Raw genomic sequence first — 24,288 nt, 5'->3', positions numbered from 1 at the left:
TGGAGGCTCTCACCCTCCCCACGGACTCACCCACTGGCGTTTCCTGAAAGCGCATGCGTGCAGCGTTGCCTGACCAAAAAGACTACAAGGTCCAGAGACACTTGCGGCATCTCGCGCAAAAGTCCGTAGTTGAAAGTGGCAAAGGGGTCCAAACAGGAGGAAGTAAGACTCCACTGGTGAGTTAGGGGTCGTCTCCGTACCCCAATAAACATAAAGAGCGTCTCAACCCAGTCAGCTTGCTGGTGGGGGCGGGGGTACCCTTCTTTCAGAAAACCCACCCTTCAGTTTCTCTCCCTTTTGTCGTAATAGGGGCGTGGTTGTTTGTGATCCTTGCATCTGTCACTTAGGGTCAGGGCTTGGGTCTTGCCCTGAAGACCCTCGGAAGACCCGGCCCCAGCGCAACTATGAACTTGGAGCGGGTGTCCAACGAGGAGAAGTTGAACCTGTGCCGGAAGTACTACCTGGGTAAGGGCTGATATCTTAGGGTCCCCGGAGAAGAGAGTGGACGGGACTAGAACGCCTGGGGGAAGAGGGTCTGGGGGCCTGGATTCTTGGGTCTAGAGGATGAAGTGGCTGGGGACGCTGACTCCTGGGTCCCAAGAGAGGAAGGGCCTGGGTCCTGAGGAAGGAGGAGACTGGGGCCTCAATTTCTGGGTCCCAAGAGAGGAGGGGAGTTGGGGGCCTGGTCTCCTGGTCCTGCCGAAAAGATGTTGAGGACTCAGATTCCTGGATCCCGGGGAGGAGTCAGGATTCTTGAATCCCTGATAGCAGAGATCTCCATTTGAATTTGGGTATGGGAGAGGACCTTCCAAATTGGTCAGCTACATGGGTGTTGGGAGGATCCTCATTGCCTTAAGTCCCAGTTTATTTTCTTCTCTTTAGGTGGGTTTGCTTTCCTGCCTTTTCTCTGGTTGGTCAACATCTTCTGGTTCTTCCGAGAGGCCTTCCTTGTCCCGGCATACACAGAACAGAGCCAAATCAAAGGCTGTGAGTCCAGGGCACAGATGAAGGGAGGCCATCGGGTGTGGGGAGGGGGACTCTGGGAGCCTTGGTGGGAAGGGACAATGGAGGTTCCAGAATTCTGGGACTCTGTGGAAGAGAAGAGAGGGCCGGTCTCGGGGAGACCAGAGAGCAGGTGGTGGCCAACCTGTCCCCTCCTGTTACCTCTTACAGATGTCTGGCGCTCAGCTGTGGGCTTCCTCTTCTGGGTGATTGTACTCACCACTTGGATCACTATCTTCCAGATCTACCGGCCACGTTGGGGCGCCCTTGGGGACTACCTCTCCTTCACCATACCCCTGGGTACCCCCTGACAACTTCTGCACAGGCCTGAGGACCAGGATGGGCTCCTCTTCTCCAAGCCCACTCTCAAGCCCCTAAGACTTGTTCCTATCTCCTGTGTTCTCCGCTGACATCCCCTAATAAAGGACCCTAATTCTCAATATTGACTTCCTGGGATCTTTTGGAGGTTGAAACTTAAAATGATTATTAATATTCAGAAACATTTACTGATTGCTTACTTTGTGCTAGGCTTAGTGCTTCATACATGATGCGCATTAGTTCACTGTATACTACTCATAGCCCTTCAAAAATAGGAACTTTCTTGCTTGGGAACCCTATTGTACAGATCTGGAACCAAGGAAGGAATAATACTTCCATTACTAGGGACTGTTATCCTGTACAGGTAGTATGTGAATTTGAAAACATTACTTCCCCACTCACCCTCATTATTCTTATCGGAAGTGTGGATCACAATGCTACCCCCTAGAATTTATCTATGCCAAGGCACATGTGGTAAATGGAAGTTCCTCATTTTCTGAAGGAGATTGTCTGCAGCAATAGACATGTATTCAAGAGATTTATTAGAGGAGGTTTCCTTGATCCTCCTGTTTAAAATTTCAGTCCCCACCTTGGCACCCCCTGTGGAGCCCTACATCAAGGACACCCTACATCAAGGACACAGGACAAAAACTCTGGAATTAACCGAGCCCCCATAGCAACTGTTGCCATGGTCTCTCCTAATCTAAACCGGACAGTGCCCCCCCGCCCCGCCCGACTCCATATTAGGTAAAATATTCACCATGTAGTAACCTTGTAGCTTCCTGACCAATCACCTAATGCCATCCTGCTCGCAGGATTTTTCTTTGTCTTGAGGCTATAAAAGTTGGCTGCCAGCCCACACAGGGGGTTGACTTTCCCTGGCTACCAGGAAGTTGGCCCGCTGTTCTTGCAGCGACCCTTCTCTTTAATAAACTCTATCTTCCTTACATTCTGCCTTGTGTCTGGAAATTCTTTTCCGACCCGCGCTCGGGCCACCACACTCCCTATGTCTCAGGCTATATCCTTTCTCCTCTTACATTTCATTTAAAATGTTCTACTTGTTTATTGTTCGTCTTCCATCCTCTAAAATATAAGCTCATTAGGGCAAGGATTTTTGTCCATTTTGTTCACTGCGGTGTCCCCAGTACCTAGGAGAGTACCTGGCTCAGGTACTTAATATTTGCTAAGTGAATGAGGCTGCACGTTAAAAGAGTTTAACAGGTAGCTGGCACCTAGTGAGTGCTTAGTTAAGAGGGAACCCAGCCTAGCCAGAATTGTTTTCCTCTTAGGGACCAAGAGAGACTCCCACGGTTAAATAACTCCTGTTCAATAGCCAAATCTGTGTTACTCAAAGCTTCTAATACTATAAGTGCCAAGCAGCCTCGCGACGCTCTGATCCTTGGTCTCCCACCGTGCCTCGCGCGGCGCAGGCGCCCTTACTTCGGCTGAGTCTCGGGAGCTAGAACTACACCTCCCAGGAAGCGCCCTGGGATATTGTTGGTTTGTTTCCGGAAACCTGGACCCCCCCCCCCGAAAGGTGGGACTTAGAGCTGGGAACCGACAGCGGCAGCTGTGAATTGGCCAGGGTACGAGATTGACGGTTGCATTGACTAATGGAAACAAGGGACTGCCGAAGGGCCCGCCCACAGAAGGTGAACTGGAGGAGGTGGCGGCTTCCGCGGCCGTCGCGGCCGGACACTGCTCAGGGCGGAGGACTGACCACACACGAAGCTTACCTTTGACTTCTCCCCGTCTGCCTCTGGCCTTGACTTGTGACCGTAGGCTCTTTTGTGCTTCTCTGACCCAGCTAGCCAGACCCCAGACCCCAACCATGTTCCCGGTGAAGGTGAAAGTGGAGAAATCAGGTGAGGACCCCGAGGTCGGGGGCCTGTAGGGGAGCACCGGACTGATCAGGGTGTGGGAGTCCCTATAGACAGCATTATCGCGATAAGGCGGACTACGCGACTTCTCCCCGCAGCCCATCTGACTATCGCTGTCAGGCATCGAGCGATTCCTGCCACCTTGATACCCTCCCGGTGTGTGTTCAGGATAGCTTTGAGGTTGAATGGTGCTGACTCAGGCAGTGGTGTGGTGCGGTAAGACATGGGGATCCCGAGCCGTGTGACTCAAAGAAGGACTCTTTTCTCCGTTTCCCCATTTCTCGCAGTGGTCATGAGTCCAGCATTTGCTGAGCACCTGAAGTACGGGAAAGCTTTTAATCCTCGTAGTCACTGTATCCCAGTAATCCTAGGACGTGGGAAATGTGGTAGATGGGGAAACTGAATCTGAGAGAGAGGAAGTCATTTTGGGTTGGGGCCAAGCTTGATGGGAACCCAGGACTGGCACGTTAAGGGTGGTGGGAGAGGCATGGAATCCAGACAACAAAATAATACTAAAATGACGTGAGATGTTAAATGCTATAAGTGGTAATAAAACGAAACAGGAGAAGGTAGGGAGATCAGGAGTGAGGCCAGGTGAGGGAGAGAGCGATGAGGATAAGTGAGGGAACAGCAAATCTGACAAAGGAAATAGCTTTGAAACAGCGGAGAGGTGAAAGCCTTGTCCGGAGTGTTCAAGGGCCAGCACAGAGGCCAGTGTGGCTGGAGCAGAGTGAGTGATGTAGAAAGTGTGAGGAGATGAGAGCAAAGCGGCGGGGGGGGGTGGGGGGGTGGGGGGGTGGGGTGGCAGGTCTTTGGCTTTTGCTCTGAGGGAAATGGGGAGCCAAGGGAGGGTTTTGAACCAAGGAGGGAGTTTTACAAGACGGCCCCCCAGATGCCAAAAAATGCCCCAAAAATCGTGGGTGGAAAAGTGAAGGGGGCCTGACCACAACAAAATGATGGTGAGGAAGGAGTAGGCAGGGTCGTGGAGGCCTGTGAACACCAGGCTGAAACACTCAGACTCTGCCCTAGGGGGGCACTGCAGAGTCGTGGAGGGTTCTAAGCAGGGAAGGATCAGGGTCAGGTTTGGGTTTAGGAAGATTCCCCTGGCCACCTTGTGGAGAGTTCATTAGAAGGGGAGACTGAGGCTGGGAGCCCAGGGGGAGGGAGGGAAAGGACCCGGGTGGGCAGACTAGGGAGGGGGGAGGGGGGAGAGACACTCAGGGGACCAAGTGGACAGGCCATGGGGTGGGCGGGGGAGGGAGAGAAGTGACCTTGTTGAGGCCCAGGGAGGGATGGGGTGACAGTGTGGATAAACCTGAGAAGGGAGTCCAGGAAAAGGGATAAGTTTAGAGAGACACTGAGGCCAGTGTGGGACCCAGTAGGTGGCAGGAGCCTGGGGGATATCAAGGGGAAAGTGTCCAGGGTCAGGAGAGAAACAAGGACTAGGGAAAGAGAGGTGGGCGTGATCCATACCTTGGCTCCTAACCAAGGCTCTTTGCTAGAATCTCAGCTGCCCCCAGCCCTGCATCCCCACCCTGTCTCTCCTCTGAGTCATGTCTCCTGGTCTCTTCAGGAAGTCTCAGGGCTGGCAAAGCATGTCCCCAAGTGTCCTTCCAGGCTCTGAGTGCTGGGTCAGAGCTCCTACTAGTTGGAAGAGAAGAGTGAACACCCCACAAGAGTAAGAGGAGAATATTTATAACATCATCACCTACTTATGTTCCGTGATGAAGAGAGGCAAACACACAGGCTGACAGGGCCAGGCAGGGGCTGTGGCATGCAGGAAGGTGGGCCCAGATCTCATTTCCTGGGGGAAAAAAAAGCCAAAAATGGGTATTTGAGATGAAATCTCCCAATTATTAAATGTAGTCATCTTATTCAGATTTAACTCAGATTTAAAATAACACAACTACCTCAGCCAAACAGAGCACATCTGGCGGCTGGATTCTGCACCCAGTTTGAGTCCGTGCCTTATAACTTCAGCTGTGGAGCCAGATGACCTGGGTGCAAATCCTCAGCCTTGCGATTTCCTAGCTGTGTGACTTTGGGCAAGTAGCTTAACATCTCTGTGCCTCAGTTTCATCATTTTTAAAATGGGGATAAACATCATATTTACCTGCCAGGGTTATTGTGAAAACTCAATGGGTTAATATGTGTGATGTGCTTGGAACAGTGCTTGGCACATAATAAGCACTCTGTATATGTTACTCATTATTATTGCATCCTGCTAAGAGATTCATATACAACATAGGTTTGTTTAAACCTCAAAACAGTCCTAGCAGGTAGATATCATTCGGAGACCCATTTTCGAGATGAGGAAACAGGCTCAGTGAGGTAAGGTGATTCACCTTAGGTCACACATGAGCATGTGGGTCAGCCCTGGAAGCCAGAGCTCTTGCTCATCATTTCAGTAGTCTCTGCCCACTGTACCCTCCCAGCATGCCTGGGCCTGACCGAAGGATTGGATACACATGCCCTTCCCCGGCCCAGTGGCTGCCCACCTGCCGTGGGCCTGGGAAATGACTCCTCGGTACCCTCTTCCCCAGAGTTGGAGATGGCAAAGGCCCGGAACCAACTGGATGCTGTTCTGCAGTGTCTGCTGGAGAAGAGTCACATGGACAGGTTGGGACCTGGCCCAGCATGGGGTCATAGGGAGTCGGGGGCCCTGGGTGGGACCCCAGAGGCTGGCGTAGGGAGGAAGGGGCCCAATGGATGAGGCCACTGGGTGCCTTCCCACCCTGGGCCCTTGGAACCCTGAGCCTACAGTTCTCCTCTGCTACCAGGGAGCGTCTGGATGAGGAAGCTGGGAAGACCCCCTCAGACACCCACAACAAGTAAGTTTTATTGATGGGGTCTGTGTTTGAGGGTTTGTGGTAGATAACTTCTTTCCTCATCCAAGCCCTGACCACCCTGCCCCATGCTTTCTCCACCATGCTCCTAACCACTGTCCATGTACAAAGGCCCTGGGACAGCAGAAGCTTAGGTCCCCTGACGGTGCCACCTCGGGCCCCGGTGTGGGGGGACACAAGGCCTAAGGAGTTGGTGGCGTCTATATGAGCTTGATCACAGTACCCCAGGGGTGCCCTTTGGGGGGTTTTGAGCAGGCATTTGTTCAAGGGTAAGCCTACTGACGCCCTGTCTCTCCCCACAGGGATTGCTCCATCACGGCCGGCGGCAAACGGTAAGGTGGCAGGGGCCCCAGCCAGCTGATGAGAGGTCCTCAGTCCCCACCCCGGTCCTGAAATTCTCCCTCCCCACACAGGCCATCTGCCCGATTCCCCCATCAGCGGAGGAAGAAGAGGAGGGAGATGGATGAGGGGCTGGCCGAGGGAGGGCCACAGCGATCCAGTGAGTAGTCGGTGGCCCTGGAGGGCAGGCAGTGATGGCGGTTTACGTGACGATATTCATACCCCTCCCACTCTCACCACCCTAGACTCGTACGTGATCAAGCTGTTTGACCGGAGCGTGGACTTGGCTCAGTTCAGTGAGAACACACCGCTGTACCCGATCTGCCGAGCCTGGATGCGCAACAGCCCCACAATGCGCGAGCGCGAACGCTCACCCAGTTCACCGCTGCCCCCACTGCCTGAGGATGAGGAGGTGGGATGGGTGGTGGGCCCCTGCCCAGCAGCCAGGGAGGGCAGTGGGTAGACAGTCGCAAGGTACCTTCCCCGCAAGCTAATGGGATAGACAAGCATAGGTCTCTGTGTCTCTCGGGTAACTCCTGGATCCGGTGAGGTACACAGATAGGAACCCTTAGGCCAGGGGAACGGTTGGAGTGCCCCAGAGCAGACAGACGTGGCTATCCGGTCTGGGAGGGAGAGGGGACAGGGTTCCTCTGGGCAAATAGATGTGACCTCCAGGATCAGGGGTCCCCAAGAGCTGGGGGACTGGGCAGGGGTTCTTAGTGCAAACAGGTGTAGCCACCTGGCCTAGGGGAGCAGATGGGGACCCCTTGGGCTGGGAATGGAAGTCTCCATAGATGGAAGTCTGTGTGCTGGGCAGGAGTAATTGAGGAGATCCCTGGGTTGGATAGGAGAAAACAGGGATCATTGGAGCAGACAGACATGACTCCTAAGTACAGGTCCCTGGTGAGACCCTCATGTCTTTTGTCACTGGGAAAGGAAGGAGGTGTGAAATGTGTGCCCCTGGCCCTCTTCTTTGACCCTCTTGGGCTTGGTGTGGGGTCCTGTATCCTCAGGGTTCAGAGGTCACCAACAGCAAGAGTCGTGATGTGTATAAGCTGCCTCCACCCACAGCTCCCGGACCACCCGGAGATGCCTGTAGATCCCGAATTCCATCCCCACTGCAGCCTGAGACCCAGGGTACCCCTGATGATGAGGTGGGTGTGCAAGGCCGGCCTGGGGCAATGGGGCAGGAGTTGTGGGGCTCGGGCGTGGCCACCCAGCCTGGCCTCTCTGTCCATGCAGCCCTCTGAGCCTGAGCCCTCACCCTCCACACTCATCTACCGAAACATGCAGCGCTGGAAACGCATCCGCCAGAGGTGAGCATCCCCCAAATGCTTGTTCCCTGTGGCCTGTGCTCCAACTGCTGAGTCCTCCCTCTGCCTTCCCCCCACCCTAACTGCAGGTGGAAGGAGGCATCCCATCGGAACCAGCTTCGTTACTCAGAAAGCATGAAGATCCTACGGGAGATGTACGAGCGACAGTGATGTTCCCCTGTCCCCACCCCCACCCCAATAAACATTCCCCTCCTCCACACTGGCCTCCGCTTTCTCCAGCCCATCCTTCCCGGATCAGACATAAAGCAGTTGGCACAGTTCTAGCACATTTATTGGGGGAGTGAGGAGACAGGGCATCAGGGAATTTGAGGCGAGAGAAAGATTGTGGGGAATCAAAGAAAGTGGCTGCTTGTTTGGGTCTTGGAGAATAAGGGGAGGGGTGTGGAAGGTGGATATGTGGTTGGAGACTTGGGGGTCAAGACAGTGACTGGGGGGTTCTGGTTAGAGCTGGGCGTAGGGGTCTAGGACATCCGTGCAGAGTCTGAGGAGATGGGGTGGGTATCGGTACAGTGTGAGGTTGAGGGTCCTGGTTGGCCTAGAATAGGTGTACAAGGGTGGGGGTCAGAAAAGGGGTTCAAGAGTCTGGGGGTGGCTGGCTGAGGTTTCAAGTTAGAAGATGGATTGGGGGGAGAGAGTGAGGAGAAGTGGAGTATCTGGTTGGAATGAGGGGAAGGACCCAGAGTCTTGGGGACCAGGCCAGGAAGGTCCAGGGTGGGAGGTCTGTGCAGAGTCTGGGACATTTGAGGGGAAGCGGGGACTTATGCTTGACTAGCCTAGGCCTAGGGTGGTGGCAGGTCTGTCTATACCATAATCTTGGGTGGGGGGGGGGGAATGAAACGGGGTGTGGAGATGTTTTCCTAGAGAAGTCAGAAGGAAATAGGGAGTTTGGAGTGGGGTTCTATGCCAAGCGGGGTCAGTGGGGATGGGAGACTGTAGGCTGAGGGACTGTGCTTGTAGGGTCTGGAAGCCAGAGAGGTGTTGGGAGGTTTGAAAACAGGAGAGTGTGTGAGAGAGGGAGTGTCAGCGGAAAGGTCTAGGTTATCAAGGCTGAGTCTAGGTTGGAAGGTTCAAGGCAGATCCCAGATTGGGTGGGCGGGTAGTCTTGGCGCGCTCGGGATATCTGGCTAGGCGGAGTCAGGTCGGCTTTAAAAGTGCGGTGGAGGGGCCTCAGGCGGCTTCCAGGGTTCAAGCGTGCCCTGGCTCCTACTTGGCGGCAGCCGCTGGCGGCGACGGCAGTGGAGCCTGGGCCGGAGCAGGTGCGGCCTGGATGGAAAGGACGCCCTCAGGGGACAGCGCGGACGTCACGGCCGCAGGGTCCACGCCAGGCGGCAAGCGGTAGCGGCGGTGAAACTCGCGCGCGATGTATCCGTGCTCATCCTGGAGGGAAAGAGGCTTGAGGGGCTCGGCCCATTCCCTGTAGATGCCCCGCCCCTCCGGCCTGCGGATCCCGCGTACTTGTTCTGGCCCCGCCCCCGCCAGCGGGCTCACCGGGCGCTCCTCGTGGCGCGCGTGCACCTCCACGTGGTCGCCAACCACCTTGACGGCGATTTCCTCTGGTGAGAAGTGCTTCACATCCAGCAGCACCGAGAAATGCCCGGGGTCGGTCGATACCTGTGCACAGCCCGATAGTCATTGGGCGGGGCGAGGCTCCGGGGACCCAGAAAGGCCCCTCCCCTTGGTTCTCCGTTGGTTCCGGTGCTGCAGCTGTTCCTGGCCTCTGGAACTGGGGCGTCCCCTTTCCTACACGTAGCCACCGAGGACCTCTTCGCCCAGAATAACTGGGATCATCCCTCCCCTTGTGGCCACTGGGATTCCCCTCTCATCCAGAGTGATGAGGCCCCCTTACCCTGCAAGGTCAGGGACCTCCGTCCTCACGGGGTAAGGCCTGCCCTCTCCCCCAGTGTCAGCAACGCCGTAGTCAGCGTGTCCTTCTGAACACTGCTCAGCCCCCTTCCCCTCAGAGCCCCAGGGGCCCTTACTGCGCCACCCCCGCCAGAAATCGTCAAGATGCCTCCTCCCACAGTCTCCCCTTTCTACCCTCCCACTCGAGTCACGGGATTGCTTGAGCCCTCAGTAGTTACCAGTACTCCTCCCCCACTTCTGAGTGGCCAGACCCCCCTTTCTCAAGTCACAGGACCCTCCCTCCCCTCTACCTCTCCAGGAGACATACAGTCACCACAGTCTCCAAACTCTCTTCCTCAGGAATAACAAAATATTCCCTCCCCTCGGGAGGCACTGGGAACCCCACGCCCTTCAGAATGACTGGGCTCCCCCTTTTTCCCAGATTCCCTGGGTCCCCAGCCTCCTTCAGAATCACCAAGACTTCCCTCAGAGTGACCGCCCCCACCCAATTACTGACCCAGCCCTTACACTCCCTCTCGAAGCTGAGACCCTCCTCAGACTGACGGGGACCTCCCACCCCTTTCAGTAACCTGAACTCCGAAAATCCATACTCAGGGAACTCCGGAAGCCCCTCTGAGGGGCCGGACTCTCTGGGCCGCTCAAAGTCAAGGGACATTCCTTCACCCCCCTCAGGGTGACCGGGGACCCCAGCCTTGGAAGTAGACGGGTTACCGCCCCTCCCCCAGGCCTGGCACCTGGGCGGTAGGCAGCGCCACGCTGGGTGCGCGCAAGTAGTAGGGGGCCAGCGCGGCGGGGCAGAGCGCAGCCAGCTCGGCCTCCAGCAGCCCCTCGCCGAAGCGCTGGTCGAAGAGGCGCCCGGGTGCCGAAAGCCCGGGCAACGGGGCCGAGGCGCGGCGCAACCAAGACGGCTGCACAGGCACCGGGATCTCCATCGTGCTCCGCCGCCGCCCTAGGCTTCGCAGTGCCCCAGCGGCTGCCGCCGCTGCTTTATAGTACGCTCTGTGTCCGCCCCTCGGCGGGCCGCCCGGGGACGTTGGGACTGCGGCCAGAGCCGGCCATTAATAGAGCCTTATTTAGACAGCCCAACAATGACTTGGACATTTATTAAGCGCCTGCTGAATGCCAGGGAGGTATCATTCCCCAATTTTCCGGAAGGAAAACTAAAGCTGAGGAGGCGGAGCCTTGCCAGAGTGGGGTGCAAGCGTGGCGTTTGGGATCCACGGCCTGAGAAGCCCACCAAAGAATTCCCAGTCCCTTTAATCCACCCCCGCCCCAAAGGCGCTCTGAGGATGACGCAGATGGCGGTCTTAGGAGCAGATTCCTGGGTACAGGGAATGCGGTAGCTGGGCCAGGCTGTCAGGAGGACACAGAACAGACCCTATTCCCATCTCAGCAGGGCCCTGGTCCCAGCCTAAGCCGGGCCTAATTCTGTGCGTCTGACTCAGCCTCGGGTGCACAGGACAGCGGGGTCTGCCAGGTGAGCAGCGGCCAGGGGGCGCGGGCAAGAACAGTCCAGGCTGGCCCCCCTGGGGCAGCGCGCCGGGGCCCAAAATAGCTCATTTTGATCCAGCCACCTCGGCCAGGAGCCCAGGCCTGGCATCTGGCGCAACCAGCTGCTCCTGGAGCAAGACGGAAGTGCTTAGATGACGGGGTGGGACTGGTAGGCTGCTGGACTGATGGAGGGACGGCGGTTAGAGAGGGCATAGACGCCCTTATTGCCCCTGCAACGGGAAAAGCCGTAGTTAGACTGAAATCTGGATGAGATTTACGCAGCAAGAGGGGGAGTGGCCAGAATACACGAGTACAGGAAAGCAAGAGTACATTGGAACCCCTCCTAACCGCGAGCCCAGTCTCAGCTCCTTTCCATTGGTCCACGGACTTGCCAATTACTGCAGCTCGCTACGGTTCTCCAATTAAACATGCTCTCTCATTCCCGTTACAGCCAACCAATTGTGAGACACCTCCCTTTGGCCACCGTCCAATTACTTTTATTTTCCTATCATTCGTCGCCTTGGAGGCCGCTCTCTTCCCGCGCCTGCAGTCCCAGAGAGGGGCGGGGCTGATAGGGCATTGCTAAGCGACAAAGATGCGCTCCGAGTGAGTCCGGTGACCGAGCAGAGCAGGCGGAATCGGCGAGGGAGCTGCGGGATGGACCGCAGGTGAGACCGATCCCTCTTCCGGGGATCACAAGGGGCCTGGGGAGGACCAAGGGTGAGAGCAACGCAGCCTAGGATCAGGTTTTCTAGGGTGCGGAGTCTCCCGTTCTCAACGGCACTTGAACTACAACTCCCAAGATGCTCCACAGCCTTAAGCGGCTCCTGCCTTGGACTTCACCGTCTCGGGGGTTCCCTAGCGTCTTACGTTCCGCTAAGTGGCCCCGAGGGCTTTTTTTTTTTTTTTCCTCTAACCTCGCAATTCTCAGGGGCATCTTGGGAATTAAGATTCTTAATTTTGAATTTGTCCCCAGACTCCCATGGGTGTTATTTTTGACCTTTCTTGCTTAGGCGGAGCCCAGTGACTATAGGGACTGTAATCCATCTACCCCTTTCTCCTCAGATAGCGTCCCAAGGACTTATGGGAAATGTACAGTGATAAGGTTTAGCCCTTAACGTGAGCTCCACTTCAGAATCACCTGGGACACTGCGAAGAAGATGTATGTAGATGCCCAGCCCCCTTCCTGATATTCTGATTCTTTTGGTCTGCGGTGAGGATCACGCATCTGTAGTTTTAAAAGATTCCTCCTAGACTAGATCCACGGTTAAGAACCACAAATCAACAGTTCCTGGGTTCTTCTCTTTTGAGACTGCTCCAAGGGCTGGTGGGAATCGTGCGTCCAGTATCTTTATCTTGAGTGTGCAGTGGTGCTTCAAGGGAATTATAGTCCATCTCTTCCAGGAATCCATGGGAATCGTAGTGTGGTTCTGCCCTCTTACCGTTCTCCCATCCACCCCACCCACATACAGCCTCCCAGCAGGGCTGCAGTGACCTTGCTCTGCCTGCCAACCCCCCTCTCCCCTTGCAGCTTGCCAGTTTTCTCCACCCAAGACAGTACTTTGGGGGACGGTCCCCTGGGTCGAAGCCACTTCTGACCTGGCACCCCAAGGTGAGGACACCCAACAGAGAGTGCTGTGTTCCAGCCCAGTAGCAAGGGAGTGACGACTAGAGGGAAGGAAGACATGATGAGAGATGGGGGTGAGAGATCAAAAGACAGTCCCTCCTCTTTTCCCTATGGCCCTACCCTTATCCTGTCTTCTACCACCTAAATCCCTCATCACAGCCCCAATCACTTTGAGTTGTTGCAATCGTGGGATGTTTCCTCCCCTCCGGACTGAGACTTCGTATGTGTCTTCGTTACCCTACAGGGATAACCCCTCAGCCTCCCTTTTTCTTCTCCTCGCTTCCCCTATCTTAGACCCTGAGCTCATCCAGGTCCCAGAGATCCAGGCTCCCAGAAGCTCCCAGGGCTCTGGCCACAGGTCCCAAATCCCCTGAGCTGTTTGAGGAGTCCTGGCCATCCAGTTCAGGGACCTCATCCCCACCCAGCACCACTGAGGGACAGATGGGAGCCTCTCCACCACTCACCGTGACTGACAGCGGGGACTCTGTGGTGGCCAAGTAAGTAGCAGTAGCCCTGGGGGAAAAGAAGGGTTTGGATCAGTGGGAGGGGGCAGACATCCCATGATATCACAGCCAGATCTGCACTTTTAGGACCACACTTCATGCATGTTAGCAAGCGATCTGGAGCGAGGTTCAAATCCAAGCTTTGTCACCAACTCTGTGTATGATCCTGGCCTCAGTTTCCTCATCTGTAAATTGGGGATATTAATAGCATGTATGCTCTAGGGCTGTTTTAAATTTTCAATGAGTTACTGTCCGTGCAGCATCTATAACAATGCCTGTCACATAGTGAGCACTTGGATTTGTAGGATCCAAGTTCAGCTGCTATAACATAGAGTCCCAAATTAATTGTGGCTTAAACAAGAGAGTACTTATTTCTTCCTCACCTAATAGTCTAGACAGAAACAACCAGGCCTGATATGGCAGCCCCTAATTGAGGTCTCAGAGACACAGTTTCCTTCTGTCTTGTCGCTCTCACTTCCCTAGGCTGTTACCCTTTCCTTCATGGCCCATAATGGCTCCCAGCCACATCCACTTTCCAGAATCACATCTCCTCATACCTGTTGGTCAAGAACAGTTACATGGCCATAAAGCTACAAGGGCACGGGGTAAATGTATTTATAGAAGAGTGACTATGTGCCCCGGATTATATCATCTTATATAATACTGCATTACTGGGGGACTTCCCTGGCGGTCCAGTGGTTAAGACTCCGCACTCCCAATGCAGGGGCCACAGGTTCAATCCCTGGCTGGGGAACTAAGATCCCACATGCCACACAGCGTGGCAAACAAAACAAAACAAAACAAAATTGCATTACTCTATAAGAAAGGAGAACTGATGTTGAGGGACAACTCCCAAGTGCTGCTATGGAGTTAGGTAAACATTGGCTATTGTGATTATTATTGTTATTATTAAGTATTAGGCTCTCCTCATCCCACCCACCTTGCAATTCTCTGATGCTCACAGGTACATAAACCGGTTCCGACAGGCTCAGCCCACAAGCCGAGAGGAACGCGAGTCTGCAGGCCCAACCCCAGCTGACTTTTGGTGGCTGTGGCCTGAATCACCAGACCCCAGCAGTCAGCTTGCAGCAGGTACCTGCTTCAGTCTCATCTACTCCTGGCCTATAACCTCTCCTGAGCGATACCCCCAGCAGCCACTCCTCCTGGCCCCCCCTAAATCAACTGGAGCTTCTCAACAGGAGCCAATGAACCAGAAGGAAGACCCGACACAGCAGTCCCGACTCGTGCCAAGGTAGCCAGTGCATCACAGACTATGGACCCCCTTCAGGAAATAAAGCAGGTGACATCCCCATCCACTCCTTCCCCTACATGCCTGAACTGGCAGTACCCGCCCTGGGATAGAATTAGAGTCAACCCCCAATTCAAGGAAGTGTAAACAAAAAAGGAAGGTCTTGCTGGCTAATGCAATCAAGAAATCCAAAGGTAGCTGCTTTCAGGCGTAGCTGAATCCAGATGTTTGCACCATATTGGGAGGAACTTGACTCTCATGGCTCTCTGTTTCTCTTTGTTTGGCTCAACCTCAGGTAGGCTTTCCCCTCAAAATAGCTAAGATGGCCCCGTTAACTCTAGGCTTCTAATGTACTTGATCACTCCAGTGGAAAGAGAAGGCTTTTCCAATAGCTCCATCCTAAATCCCAGGGCTTACTCTCATTCGCTCATCTTTGAGCCAATCACTGTGAACCAGAGGACAGAACATTATGACTAGCCAGGCCTGATCAGGAAGGCAGGGTCAACCCTTCTATAACAATGACTGCACTGAGGGATATGGATCCACAGAGGAAAACCTGGTCTCTCTTTCCTGAGGAGGAAGAGCAGATTCTAAGCCAGCATGTGAGGGCACCAGGTGGAATGTAGACCTGCATCCAGGCCCTCTGTCCCGAGCCCCTTTCCCAGTAGCCTTTGGGATGGGGACTGGCCTCTGACCCCTGTCACCTCACAGAGCCTCAACACGTGGAACTCATCCCTGCTGGACTTGGAGACACTGAGCCTGCAAAGCAGAGCTGCCAGGCTGCTCAAACGCAGGTGCCTCCCCCACCCCCATCACCCTCCCCACTCCTACCCCTCCAGGCTCGGGCCACTGCCTCTGAGACCCCCGTTGCCTCACTTATGCCTCTCCCTACAGCAAGGCCTCCATCCCTTCCTCCTCCTCCCTCAGCCCCAGCGATGCCGGCATCTCCTCATTCCCCGTCAGCTCTGATGGCCTCTCTCCCTTCTCCATGACCTTCACTCCTGACTCCAGCAAGGGCTCTGACCCCAAGGCACAAGGTAGGTTCTGGGAGGCAAGGATGAGGGCAGTCTGGGTGCAAATCCCAGCCTTTCGACTTACCAGCTCTGTGACCTCGGACCTCTCTGGGCCTTGTTTCCCCAGCTGTAAAACAGGGGAAATAATTGTACTCCCCTGCTATGGGTGTTGTGAGGATTAAATAAGCTGGTGAATACATGGAAAACCTAGCACGGCTCTGTTAACAGTAGCTATCAGAAGTATGCATGTTCTCTCTCTGCATCCTGTCTGCAGTACTGAACACGAAGCCCCAAAATCAGAAGGCTTTTTGCAAATTTGGCACCACAGCTGATTTGCCAGCAAAATTTGATGTAAACAATATGAAGACTATTCATATACCTATCTTATTTTATTGAGGTATAATTGATTTACAATATTATATTAGCTTCAGGTGTACAACATAGTCATTCAAAATTTTTACAGATTATACTCCATTTAAAGTTATTATAAAATATTGGCTATATTCCCTGTGCTCCACAATATTTCTTTGTAGCTTTTTATTTTATACATAGTAGTTTGTACCTCTTAGCCCCTGTCCCTATCCTGCTCCTCCTCTGCTTCCCTCTCCCCACTGGTAACCACTAGTTTGTTCCCTATATCTGTGAGTCAGTTTCTGTTTTGTTCTATTCATTAGTTTATTTTATTTTTTCAATTCTACATATAAGTGATAACATATGGTATTCACCTTTCACTGTCTGACTTATTTAACTAAGCATAATACCTTCCAGGTCCATCCATGTTGTTGCAAATGGTAGAATTTCATTCTTTTTAATGGATGAGTGGGATTCCATTGTATATATACACCACATCTTCTTTATCCATTTGTCTGTTGATGGACACTTACTCAGGTTGCTTCCATATGTTGGCTATTGTAAATAATGCTGCTATGAACATTGGGGTGCATGTATCTTTTTGAATTACTGTTTTCATTTTCTTCAGATATAGACCCAGGAGTAGAATTGCTGGATCATATGGTAGTTCTATTTTTAGTTTTTTGAGGAACCGTCGTATTGTTTTCCACAGTGGCTGCACCAGTTTACATTCCCATAAACAGTGTACAGGGGTTCCCTTTTCTCCACATCTTCACCAACATTTGTTATTTGTGGTCTTTTCGATGATAGCCATTCTGACAGGTATGAGGTGATATCTCATTGTGATTTTGGTTTCCATTTCTCTGATGAGTAGCATTGTTGAGCATCTTTGAATGTGCCTGTTGGCCTTCTGTATGTCTTCTTTGGAAAAATGTCTATTCTGGTCTTCTGCCCATCTTTTAAACAGGTTGTTTGTTTTTTGATGTTGAGTTGTATAAGCTGTTAATATATTTTGGTCATTAATCCCTTATCAGTCATACTGTTTGCAAATATTTTCTCCCATTCAGTAGGTTGTCTTTTTGTTTTGTTGATGGTTTCCTTTGCTGTACAAAAGCTTTTAAGTTTAATTAGGTCCCATTCATTTATTTTTGCTTTTGTTTCCTTTGCGTTAGGAAACAGATCTACAAAAATATTGCTATGATTTGTGTCAAAGAGTGTTCTATACCTGTGTTTTCTTGTAGGAGTTTTATGGCTTCAGGTCTTACACTTAGGTCTTTAATCCATTTTGAGTTTCTTTTTGTATGAAGTGGGAGAATATATTCTAATCTCATTCTTTTACATGTAGCTGTCCAGTTTTCCCAGCACCACTTATTGAAGAAACTGTCTTTTCCCCATTGTATATTCTTGCTTCCTTTGTTGTAGATTAATTGACCATAAGTGTGTGGGTTTATTTCTGGGCTCTCTGTTCTATTCCATTGATCTACTTGTCTGTTTTTGTGCCAGTACTGTTCTGTTTTGATTACTGTAGCTTTGTAGTATAGTCTGAAGCCAGGGAGTAAATATTCTTTCTTCTTTCTATGGATATATAACATTGAGCCATATGAAATTTTTGTCTGTAAGTGAAAAATGGTTGAATAATGGCAATTTCATATTGTTCAACTAAATACCAATGTGTTTGAGTCTGGTGTACTGACCCAGACCCCTGTCAACACTGTACATACCATGTAACTTTACTAAAACATGCAAACTGTTGAACTCGCAAATTTCTGCCCCCAAGATTTCAGAGATTGGATTAAGGACCTGGGTTACTGTTACGGTCATTGTTGTTACCGTTACTCTGTGCCCAGGTCCTGGGATGCAGTGGTGCACAGGACAGATGCTTTCCATGTTTCACAGGACTCCCGTGAGTGGGGACAGGCAAGCAGAGAGAACAGAGTGGTGTTTGTGCATGTTGTGTGATCCTGCCCAAGCACTCCCCTGTCTGATTCTTTGCTCCTTCTCTTCTTATTCACTTCTCCTCCTTAAGCCTCAGTTTCCTCATCTGTAAAATGGGGATAAAACTACTACCTACTTCATGAGTTGTTTTGCAGATTAAATGTATTCATTATTTCACATAACAAACATCGAATATCTGTTGTGTATGAAGCCTGTGAGCAGGATTGGGGATTCCTTAGTGAACCAGCCATACATGGTCCCACCTTCACGGTCCTCACAGGATACTGAGTGTGGGGCAGAGGATAGCTACATAACTCCACAAACAAATGTGAAATATTAAGCAGAAATGAGGGCCATGCAGGAGAGAATTGCGATGCTGGGATGTCAGAGAAGGCCTTCCTCGAAGACGTGCTATCTAAGTGGAGACCTGAATGATGCAGGTGGGGACAATAGCCCTCTAGCCTGTACAAAGGACCTGAGGTCGGAGGGAACACGATGCAGACAATGAACTAGGAAAGGCAAGAGCCAGGAGTTAAGAGTAGTGTGGGATAAGGTGGAAGAGATTGGCAGGGGTCGGATTCCATGGGCTATGTAGGCATGTGAGGCATCTGGTCATAATCTACCGGGGAGCCACGGAAGAGTTCTGAGCAAGGAGGGCACGGGATCTTTATCGCTCCCTATGGCTGCTATCAACATCTAGTGAGAGACAGACTCTGGTAGTTTGGGTTGGGCCAGAGCCTGAGGAGCAGAGTAGAGGGGAGTGGCCAGGTCTGGAAGTAGAATCACAGTATATAGAAGGGAGAGAAGAAGAGGTCCCACATGATGCACCACCCCCCCTTCTCGGTGCAGCATTAGTAGGTGGGGCTTCCGAGAGATAATGGTAGCCATACTAATCATAACTGACAAAATGATGCTCTGGGTGATAGGGAATGGTGTCTCTTTGCCCCACAGGACCGAGGACAGCCAGTGGCCCTGCCTTTAGTCACTGCTGTATTCCCAGCACAGGGCTGGGCACTGGGATGGAACACGATAAACAGTTCATTTTGCATTTATGCCACAAATACTGACACTAGGTCCTGTTCTTGACACTGAGGATATGATAATGGCCAGATAGACAAAAATTGCTCCCCTTGTGTAGCTGGCATCGTGGAGGGAGAGGTGAACAATAAATAAGTAGAGAAGTATGATATTTAGTAGTTAGAAGGTAATAAGTGCTAAGGAGAAAAATGGAACAGGAAAGAGGATGGAGAGTGGTAGGGCCGGGGTTGTTGCAGTTTTGAATAGGGTAGCCAGGGAAGGCTTCACTAAGAAGGTGGTACCTGGGAAAATATTGGAAAGACTTGGAGTGAACCCTGTGGTTACATGAATGAAGAGCCTTCCAGGCAGAGGAAACCACAAATGCAAAGACTTTTGCTTTTTACCAGGAGAGAGGTGCAGCCCGGGGAAGATTCTAACCCAGGAGCACCCTGATCTGACTCAGGTGTTCACAGGCTCCCTCTGGCTTTGGGTGGGGACAGTTTGGGAGGATAGGAAGAAGGGAAACCAGGGAGGAAGTTGCTCTGAGGTTGGCAGGTGAGGGAAGTAAAGTGGGGAGAAGTGGGCAGATTCTGGAGGATCCGCCTTGGTCACTGCTATAACCACCACGTCCAGAACAGTGCCTGGCAAATAGTAAGAGCTCAATAAATATTTGTTGATGAATGAAGAATTGAATGATGACAGGTTGAGAAGCCCATGAGGGCTCTCTTCTCTGATTCTGCCCCTTTCCCCACTTCCCAATCTGCAGGGGAGTTGGGACATTATCTGGAGAGCCTGTCTGAATAACCTTCTGGTACAGTCGAAGGGTGTGTGCTAGGCTGTCCTTGCTCATCCCCCCAGGCCCTGCCTTACCCCTCTTCCCTCTACTTACTCCACAGCAACCCCAGCACCTGCCCCCATCCCTACTCCATCCCCAGTCTCCTCCCGGGCACCCCTGCGGCAAGAGGATGACATTCTGTACCAGTGGCGGCAGCGGCGGAAGCTTGAACAGGCTCGAGGAAGCCAGGGTGATGGAACCTGGGTGCTGCCCCAGACCCCTGCCCTCACCCCTACGGTGAGATGGGGGAGGGAGGAGACTGAGGGGGCTGGAGCAGGGATCCTAAGGGAAGTTGGAGGAAGGGGGAGGCTGAGGGGATCTGAGGACCCTCTACCCTTTCTCTCCCTCTCAGGTCCCTATCCCCATCTGTCTACAGACCTCTCCTGCCCCTGCGGAGACCCTTGGTTCCCTGGGAACCCAGCCTAACTGCATCCCACTTCGGGGCAGTGTGGCTCCACCTGGTCCCCGGGAAGCCTTCCACTTGGAGAGGCCTCCTATTCCCCCAGGGTTCTCTCCACATATCTTTTGGGGCCACAGCCCCCATGGATTCTTCTGGGCCCCGCAGCCCGGTTTCTGGGTATCTCTTGGGGCCATCCCTCCCACGGCCGCGGCCTCCACCCCAGCGCCCCCCGCCTCCACTCCTGCGCCTCCAGCCTCAACCACTGCGCCCTCTGCCTCCACTCCCGCGCCCCCTGCCGCCCCCCAGGGCCCGCCCACCCCTGCACCATGCAGCCCAGCCGAGCTCGAGAGGCAGAGCTCCAAGCCTCGAAGAAGCAGAGCCCAGCGCCGGGAGTCTGCTGGGCGAATCACGGCAGCGGACGAGGGCCCTGGCCCGCAGCTCAGAGGCGCGCTGGGCCAAGTAGTGGCGGCTCGGCTGTTTCCGGACAGCCTGGAGGACACGCCCCCTCGCCAAGAGGGCCAGCCTCCACCCGAGGCTGAATCTCAGGAAGTCAAGGCCACACGCCCTCAAACCGAGACTCGGTCCTCTCGTTCAGAGGTCACGGCCCCTCCATCTGAATCACGGTGTCCCCAGGCAGAGACCCCGCAGGATTGGTCTAAGGCCGAGTCTCGGAACGCCAAGGCCATGCTCCCCCTAGTGGGATCGGTGCCTAGGAAGGACAAAGACACTTTCTTGGCTGACGTCGGGTGTAAGCCGCCCAAGGTCCGGCCTCCTCCAGCTGAGGAGGCCCCACCCCGTCCGTTCAAGGAGGGGGCTCTTGAAGTTGTGGCCACGCCCTCATCCGCTGATGGCCACGCCCCCTCAGAGGACGTCCTGTCCCAGGCTGCCAGACTTCTGCAGGCTGCGGAAGGTGGGCAGATGCGCACTGACGCTCGTGGCTGCCCGGATCTGGATGGCAGTCCAGCACGCTACGAGTCCGGCCCCCTGAATCTCGCTCTTTTTCCCCCAGACTCCGACGGCAGCGAGTTCCAGGACGACCCTATACTGCAGGTGCTAAGGGTTCAAAGGGCGGAGCTGCGGCGGCAGAAAAGGTGACCATGCCAGGATTTAAGACACCCGGCCCCTGAATCCTCTGAGACTGCCGTTTGGTACCCACTTCTCCTGAGCCCCTTTCCCAGAACATACACAGCCCCAGACCCCAATCCTGAGCAAAACTTCAGCCTCTACTCCCCTGTCCTTTTTCCAGGAAAGTAGATGCCCAGATATCCCGCCTGCTGGGCCACACTGAAGACCCAGGGTCTTGGTCTCCTCCAGCCAGGTCGCCTCCCGGGTCCCCAAGGATGCGGCTGAGGAGGGAAGGAGACTCTCTTGAGGCCAGACGACTTTGAATTGTACAGATTCTATTTTTCCTAATAAATTTTTTTTTTCAGGTTACTGGTTGTCTCTGAGAAAGAAGTTGTTTTGGAAAGTCCAAGGGTCATGCTAATTTAGGGAAATAGCTCCCATGCCCCGCCTCCCCCCCCCCCACACACACACCCTAGCTCTGCCCTGCCCCACCTCACCCTAGTTTCTGACCACTGAAGCAAAGTCTCTTCTGGTTTCATCCTCTATGAGGGCAGGAGAGGGGTTCCGGGCAAGACTGGGACTCACCTTATCTGACCTTCAACTCAGGAGTGTATCCTCTTGTCTCAGATGAGACCAAAGGAACTGTCCTCTGGGTATGAAGCTTGTAGAGTCATCAGAGTGTTGGACAATGGTCAGGCCTCAGTCCACATCCTGCTTGACCCAGCAGCAGCATTTGGTGCTCTGATCCCCACCCCCTCCTTGAAGCACTTCTTTTCCTGGCTTCCAGAACCCCAGCCCTCTCCTCACCTCTCTGGTTGTGCCTCCTCATTGTGCCTCACACCTGTCACTTTAGTGTGTCCCAGGGCCCTGGCCTTGACTTTTCTATCTACAGTCAATCCCAGGTGCTCTCATCTGGCATCATGGGCTCTAAACCCCATCTCTTTTCTGATAGTCCACAAATTTCTATCTTCAGCCTAGAACCTCAGGTTCTTGTACCCTGCTACTTGCTCATCATCCACACAAAAAGGTCTAAGAGATGTCTCAAACTCCACAGATCTTAATCTTCCCCCTAAACCTGCTCCTCCCTGGCTCTCAGCTCCATCCTTCTACTTGCTCAGGTCAGAAGCCTCACAGCTGTCATTGACTCCTCTCGTTCCCTCACACCCACAGTCAGTTGACCAGCAAGTTCTATCATCTCTACCTTTAAAATCTCTCCAGAATTTAACCCTGCCTTTCTCCCCACTCCACTGCCCCACCCCAGTCTAGGCTATCGTCACCTGTCCGGACTATTGTGAAAAACCTATTGTTTTATCTGTGAATACTTTGACACATTTCCCATCAAAAAAGTAGAGTCTATGTCCCTTCTTGAAACTGGGTTGAACTTTGTGACTGCCTCCACAAATAAAATGCAGAGGAAGTGATATTACTTTAACTTTCTAAATTGGATTAGAAAAGATGATATAATTTCCACCTGTTTTTCTCCCAGTCTCTCTTCTCTCTCCATCTGTCCCCGTCCCCCTCCTTTTGGAGCCTTGGGATGCCATATAAAAAGTCCAGTTGCCATCCTGGATAAGGATTTTGACTACAAAGGTGTCAAAATTCAGTGAAATTTATGAATTGCATGGTATGTAAGGTTTACCTCAAAAGAAAAATAAATATTGAACTCCAATGAAGGATATGCATGCTGAAGTATTTAGGAGACAGTATACAATGTCTTTAATTTATTTTGAAATGCATCCAAAAATTAGATTAATGGATGAATAGAGTAATAGGTAGATGTGAGATAAAGCAAATATAGTAAAATGCTAATGGTAGGATCTAAGTGGTGGGTATATGGGTGTAAAATTGTTCAGCTTTGCTGTATGTTAGAAAATTTTTATAATAAAATGTTGGAGAATATATGATCAGTATTATTTTGATATTTGTATTTACAAAAAAAGAGAAGATAGGATAGATTTCTGTAAAAAGTAGCTCTGTATGTCACAGACATGGTAAATACTTGTTTTCAGTCTTTTTGAACAAACCATACATTTAAATAAAATCAAAAGAAGGAAATAGCTGCTTAGGTATAAGGAGAAAAAAAGATGTTTATAGTAGCAGAATCTGATCTTGGGGGGTGAGTGGGACCTAGAAATTTTCCTGAGGAAGTTATATTTGAGCTGAGACAGGTAGGAATTAATAACTAACAAAGGGCCATCCTAATTGCTATTTCTGGGTTACAAGCCACCCCAAAACTTAGTGGCATAAAACAATCATTTTATTATGCTCATGGATTCTGTGAGTCAGAAATTTGGACGGGGCACAGTTGGGGACAGTTTGTCTCTGCTCCATGATGTCTAGGGGTTCAGCTGGGAAGACAAAGGTGGCTTGACAGCTGGGGGCGGAATCTCTGGAGCTTCTTCACTCCCAAGTCTGACATCAGGGCTCAGATGACTTTAAGCTGGAACTACGGACTGTAGTGCCTATACAAGGTCTCTCCATGTGGTTTATGCTTCCTCAGAGCACGACTACCTCAGCAGAGTTGCACTTCTCACATGATGCCTCAAGGCTCCAGAGCTAGTCATTCCAGTGGACGAAGAATGCCTTTGCCTTTTACTACATAGCCTTGGAAATCACATAGTGTCAATTTCTATTCATTCCTATTCTCTATTGGTTGAAGTTGTCACAATCCTGCCCAGATGGAGATAGACTCTACCTTTTCATGAGAGGACTGTGAAAGAATTAGCAGTCGTGTTTTAATGGCGGGGGTGGGGGTGGGGGTGGCGCGCAGAGAATACTCCGGGCAGAGGGAAATTCATGTGGGAAATCCCTGTTATGGAAGTGAGGTCAGCAAGTTCAATAAACTGAAATAAGTAGCTGTAAATTTACCCCCCAGTCAAGCACTCCCTTTCCCCAATCTTGGCTTAAATTTTATCCATAGAACTTACCGCTTTCTAATATTCTATATTTTAAAATTCTTATTTTGTAAACTGTCTTTTCCCACTAGCTTTTGAGCTCCATGTGGGCAGGTTATATTTTCCCCTGTTTTGGTTACTGACATATCCACAAATTAAGCGATCAGAGTTTTTGAATGAATGAATGGGTGGATCAAGGATGTACCTTCGAGGGCCTTGTTGAGGGCATGACCAATGGCAAATGCTCTTGAAAAGGGCGTTGTTACAGAGTGTTTTCTTTTTCTTTCTTTCTTTTTTTAAAATGTACATACCTGGTCCAGGGACCA

At 52.1% G+C, this 24,288-nt stretch overlaps 4 protein-coding genes across 14 annotated transcripts; 3 read left to right on the top strand and 1 right to left on the bottom strand.

The window, feature by feature from the left end:
* The first annotated feature begins 38 nt into the window (after window positions 1-38).
* PSENEN (presenilin enhancer, gamma-secretase subunit) lies at window positions 39-1,442 on the top strand. 3 transcript variants are annotated; one of them, XM_022586454.2, is made up of 4 exons: window positions 39-176; window positions 348-465; window positions 883-987; window positions 1,245-1,442. In XM_022586454.2, the coding sequence occupies exons 1-4, from the start codon at window positions 54-56 to the stop codon at window positions 1,331-1,333; spliced, it is 435 nt and encodes a 144-aa protein (XP_022442162.2). In that variant the 5' UTR covers window positions 39-53; the 3' UTR covers window positions 1,334-1,442. The 3 variants fall into 3 exon arrangements, with proteins under 3 accessions (XP_022442162.2, XP_022442160.2, XP_022442163.1); XM_022586452.3 differs by having other exon boundaries at window positions 1,174-1,442; XM_022586455.3 differs by having other exon boundaries at window positions 83-176; window positions 310-465; window positions 1,174-1,442.
* Window positions 1,443-2,946: 1,504 nt separating this feature from the next.
* Window positions 2,947-7,895, top strand: LIN37 (lin-37 DREAM MuvB core complex component). Of its 4 annotated transcripts, none has more exons than XM_022586428.3 (9): window positions 2,948-3,185; window positions 5,744-5,819; window positions 5,981-6,031; window positions 6,349-6,378; window positions 6,460-6,545; window positions 6,631-6,797; window positions 7,457-7,539; window positions 7,628-7,701; window positions 7,788-7,895. In XM_022586428.3, the coding sequence occupies exons 1-9, from the start codon at window positions 3,152-3,154 to the stop codon at window positions 7,835-7,837; spliced, it is 651 nt and encodes a 216-aa protein (XP_022442136.1). In that variant the 5' UTR covers window positions 2,948-3,151; the 3' UTR covers window positions 7,838-7,895. The 4 variants fall into 4 exon arrangements, with proteins under 4 accessions (XP_022442134.1, XP_022442136.1, XP_022442135.1 ...); XM_022586425.2 differs by having other exon boundaries at window positions 2,954-3,185; window positions 7,399-7,539; XM_022586426.3 differs by having other exon boundaries at window positions 2,947-3,185; window positions 7,628-7,895.
* Window positions 7,896-7,973: 78 nt separating this feature from the next.
* HSPB6 (heat shock protein family B (small) member 6) lies at window positions 7,974-10,729 on the bottom strand. Of its 2 annotated transcripts, none has more exons than XM_022586445.3 (3): window positions 10,317-10,729; window positions 9,175-9,330; window positions 7,974-9,096 (listed from the first exon to the last, which is right to left on the bottom strand). In XM_022586445.3, the coding sequence occupies exons 1-3, from the start codon at window positions 10,512-10,514 to the stop codon at window positions 8,923-8,925; spliced, it is 528 nt and encodes a 175-aa protein (XP_022442153.1). In that variant the 5' UTR covers window positions 10,515-10,729; the 3' UTR covers window positions 7,974-8,922. The 2 variants fall into 2 exon arrangements, with proteins under 2 accessions (XP_022442153.1, XP_022442154.1); XM_022586446.3 differs by having other exon boundaries at window positions 9,208-9,330; window positions 10,317-10,707.
* A 491-nt stretch (window positions 10,730-11,220) lies between these two features.
* PROSER3 (proline and serine rich 3) lies at window positions 11,221-21,437 on the top strand. 5 transcript variants are annotated; one of them, XR_016390858.1, is made up of 12 exons: window positions 11,221-11,741; window positions 12,139-12,235; window positions 12,605-12,774; window positions 12,995-13,197; window positions 14,168-14,295; window positions 14,403-14,503; window positions 15,164-15,246; window positions 15,347-15,489; window positions 19,665-19,840; window positions 19,956-20,913; window positions 21,013-21,151; window positions 21,250-21,437. XR_016390858.1 is itself a non-coding variant. In XM_089902230.1 (12 exons), the coding sequence occupies exons 3-12, from the start codon at window positions 12,769-12,771 to the stop codon at window positions 21,389-21,391; spliced, it is 1,989 nt and encodes a 662-aa protein (XP_089758356.1). In that variant the 5' UTR covers window positions 11,222-11,741; window positions 12,139-12,235; window positions 12,605-12,768; the 3' UTR covers window positions 21,392-21,437. The 5 variants fall into 5 exon arrangements, 4 of the variants coding, with proteins under 4 accessions (XP_089758356.1, XP_089758355.1, XP_089758357.1 ...); XM_089902230.1 differs by having other exon boundaries at window positions 11,222-11,741; window positions 15,380-15,489; window positions 21,013-21,094; XM_089902229.1 differs by having other exon boundaries at window positions 11,222-11,741; window positions 21,013-21,094.
* Window positions 21,438-24,288: the final 2,851 nt, after the last annotated feature.

This window comes from Delphinapterus leucas, chromosome 20 (genome assembly GCF_059928025.1).
Source record: "Delphinapterus leucas isolate spDelLeu-1000000601 "Yukka" chromosome 20, BTC_Dleu_Yukka2, whole genome shotgun sequence".
Lineage (NCBI taxonomy): Eukaryota > Metazoa > Chordata > Mammalia > Artiodactyla > Monodontidae > Delphinapterus > Delphinapterus leucas.
The sequence above is the reverse complement of the archived record's forward strand: the minus strand, read 5'-3'. Positions and strand labels throughout refer to the sequence as shown.

Coding starts and splice junctions, on each gene's coding strand:
- PSENEN (XM_022586452.3), top strand. CDS start 54: ATGCGTGCAGCGTTGCCTGACCAAAAAGACTACAAGGTCCAGAGACAC. Junction 177..347: donor GAGGAAGTAAGACTCCACTG/GTGAGTTAGGGG, acceptor TCTGTCACTTAG/GGTCAGGGCTTGGGTCTTGC. Junction 988..1,173: donor ACAGAGCCAAATCAAAGGCT/GTGAGTCCAGGG, acceptor TACCTCTTACAG/ATGTCTGGCGCTCAGCTGTG.
- LIN37 (XM_022586425.2), top strand. CDS start 3,152: ATGTTCCCGGTGAAGGTGAAAGTGGAGAAATCAG. Junction 5,820..5,980: donor GAGAAGAGTCACATGGACAG/GTTGGGACCTGG, acceptor CTCTGCTACCAG/GGAGCGTCTGGATGAGGAAG. Junction 6,379..6,459: donor ATCACGGCCGGCGGCAAACG/GTAAGGTGGCAG, acceptor CTCCCCACACAG/GCCATCTGCCCGATTCCCCC.
- HSPB6 (XM_022586445.3), bottom strand. CDS start 10,514: ATGGAGATCCCGGTGCCTGTGCAGCCGTCTTGGTTGCGCCGCGCCTCG. Junction 9,331..10,316: donor TGGCGCTGCCTACCGCCCAG/GTGCCAGGCCTG, acceptor GGCTGTGCACAG/GTATCGACCGACCCCGGGCA. Junction 9,097..9,174: donor CGGGGGCGGGGCCAGAACAA/GTACGCGGGATC, acceptor CTTTCCCTCCAG/GATGAGCACGGATACATCGC.
- PROSER3 (XM_089902229.1), top strand. Junction 15,490..19,664: donor CTCTGACCCCAAGGCACAAG/GTAGGTTCTGGG, acceptor CTTACTCCACAG/CAACCCCAGCACCTGCCCCC. Junction 21,095..21,249: donor GAGCTGCGGCGGCAGAAAAG/GTGACCATGCCA, acceptor TCCTTTTTCCAG/GAAAGTAGATGCCCAGATAT.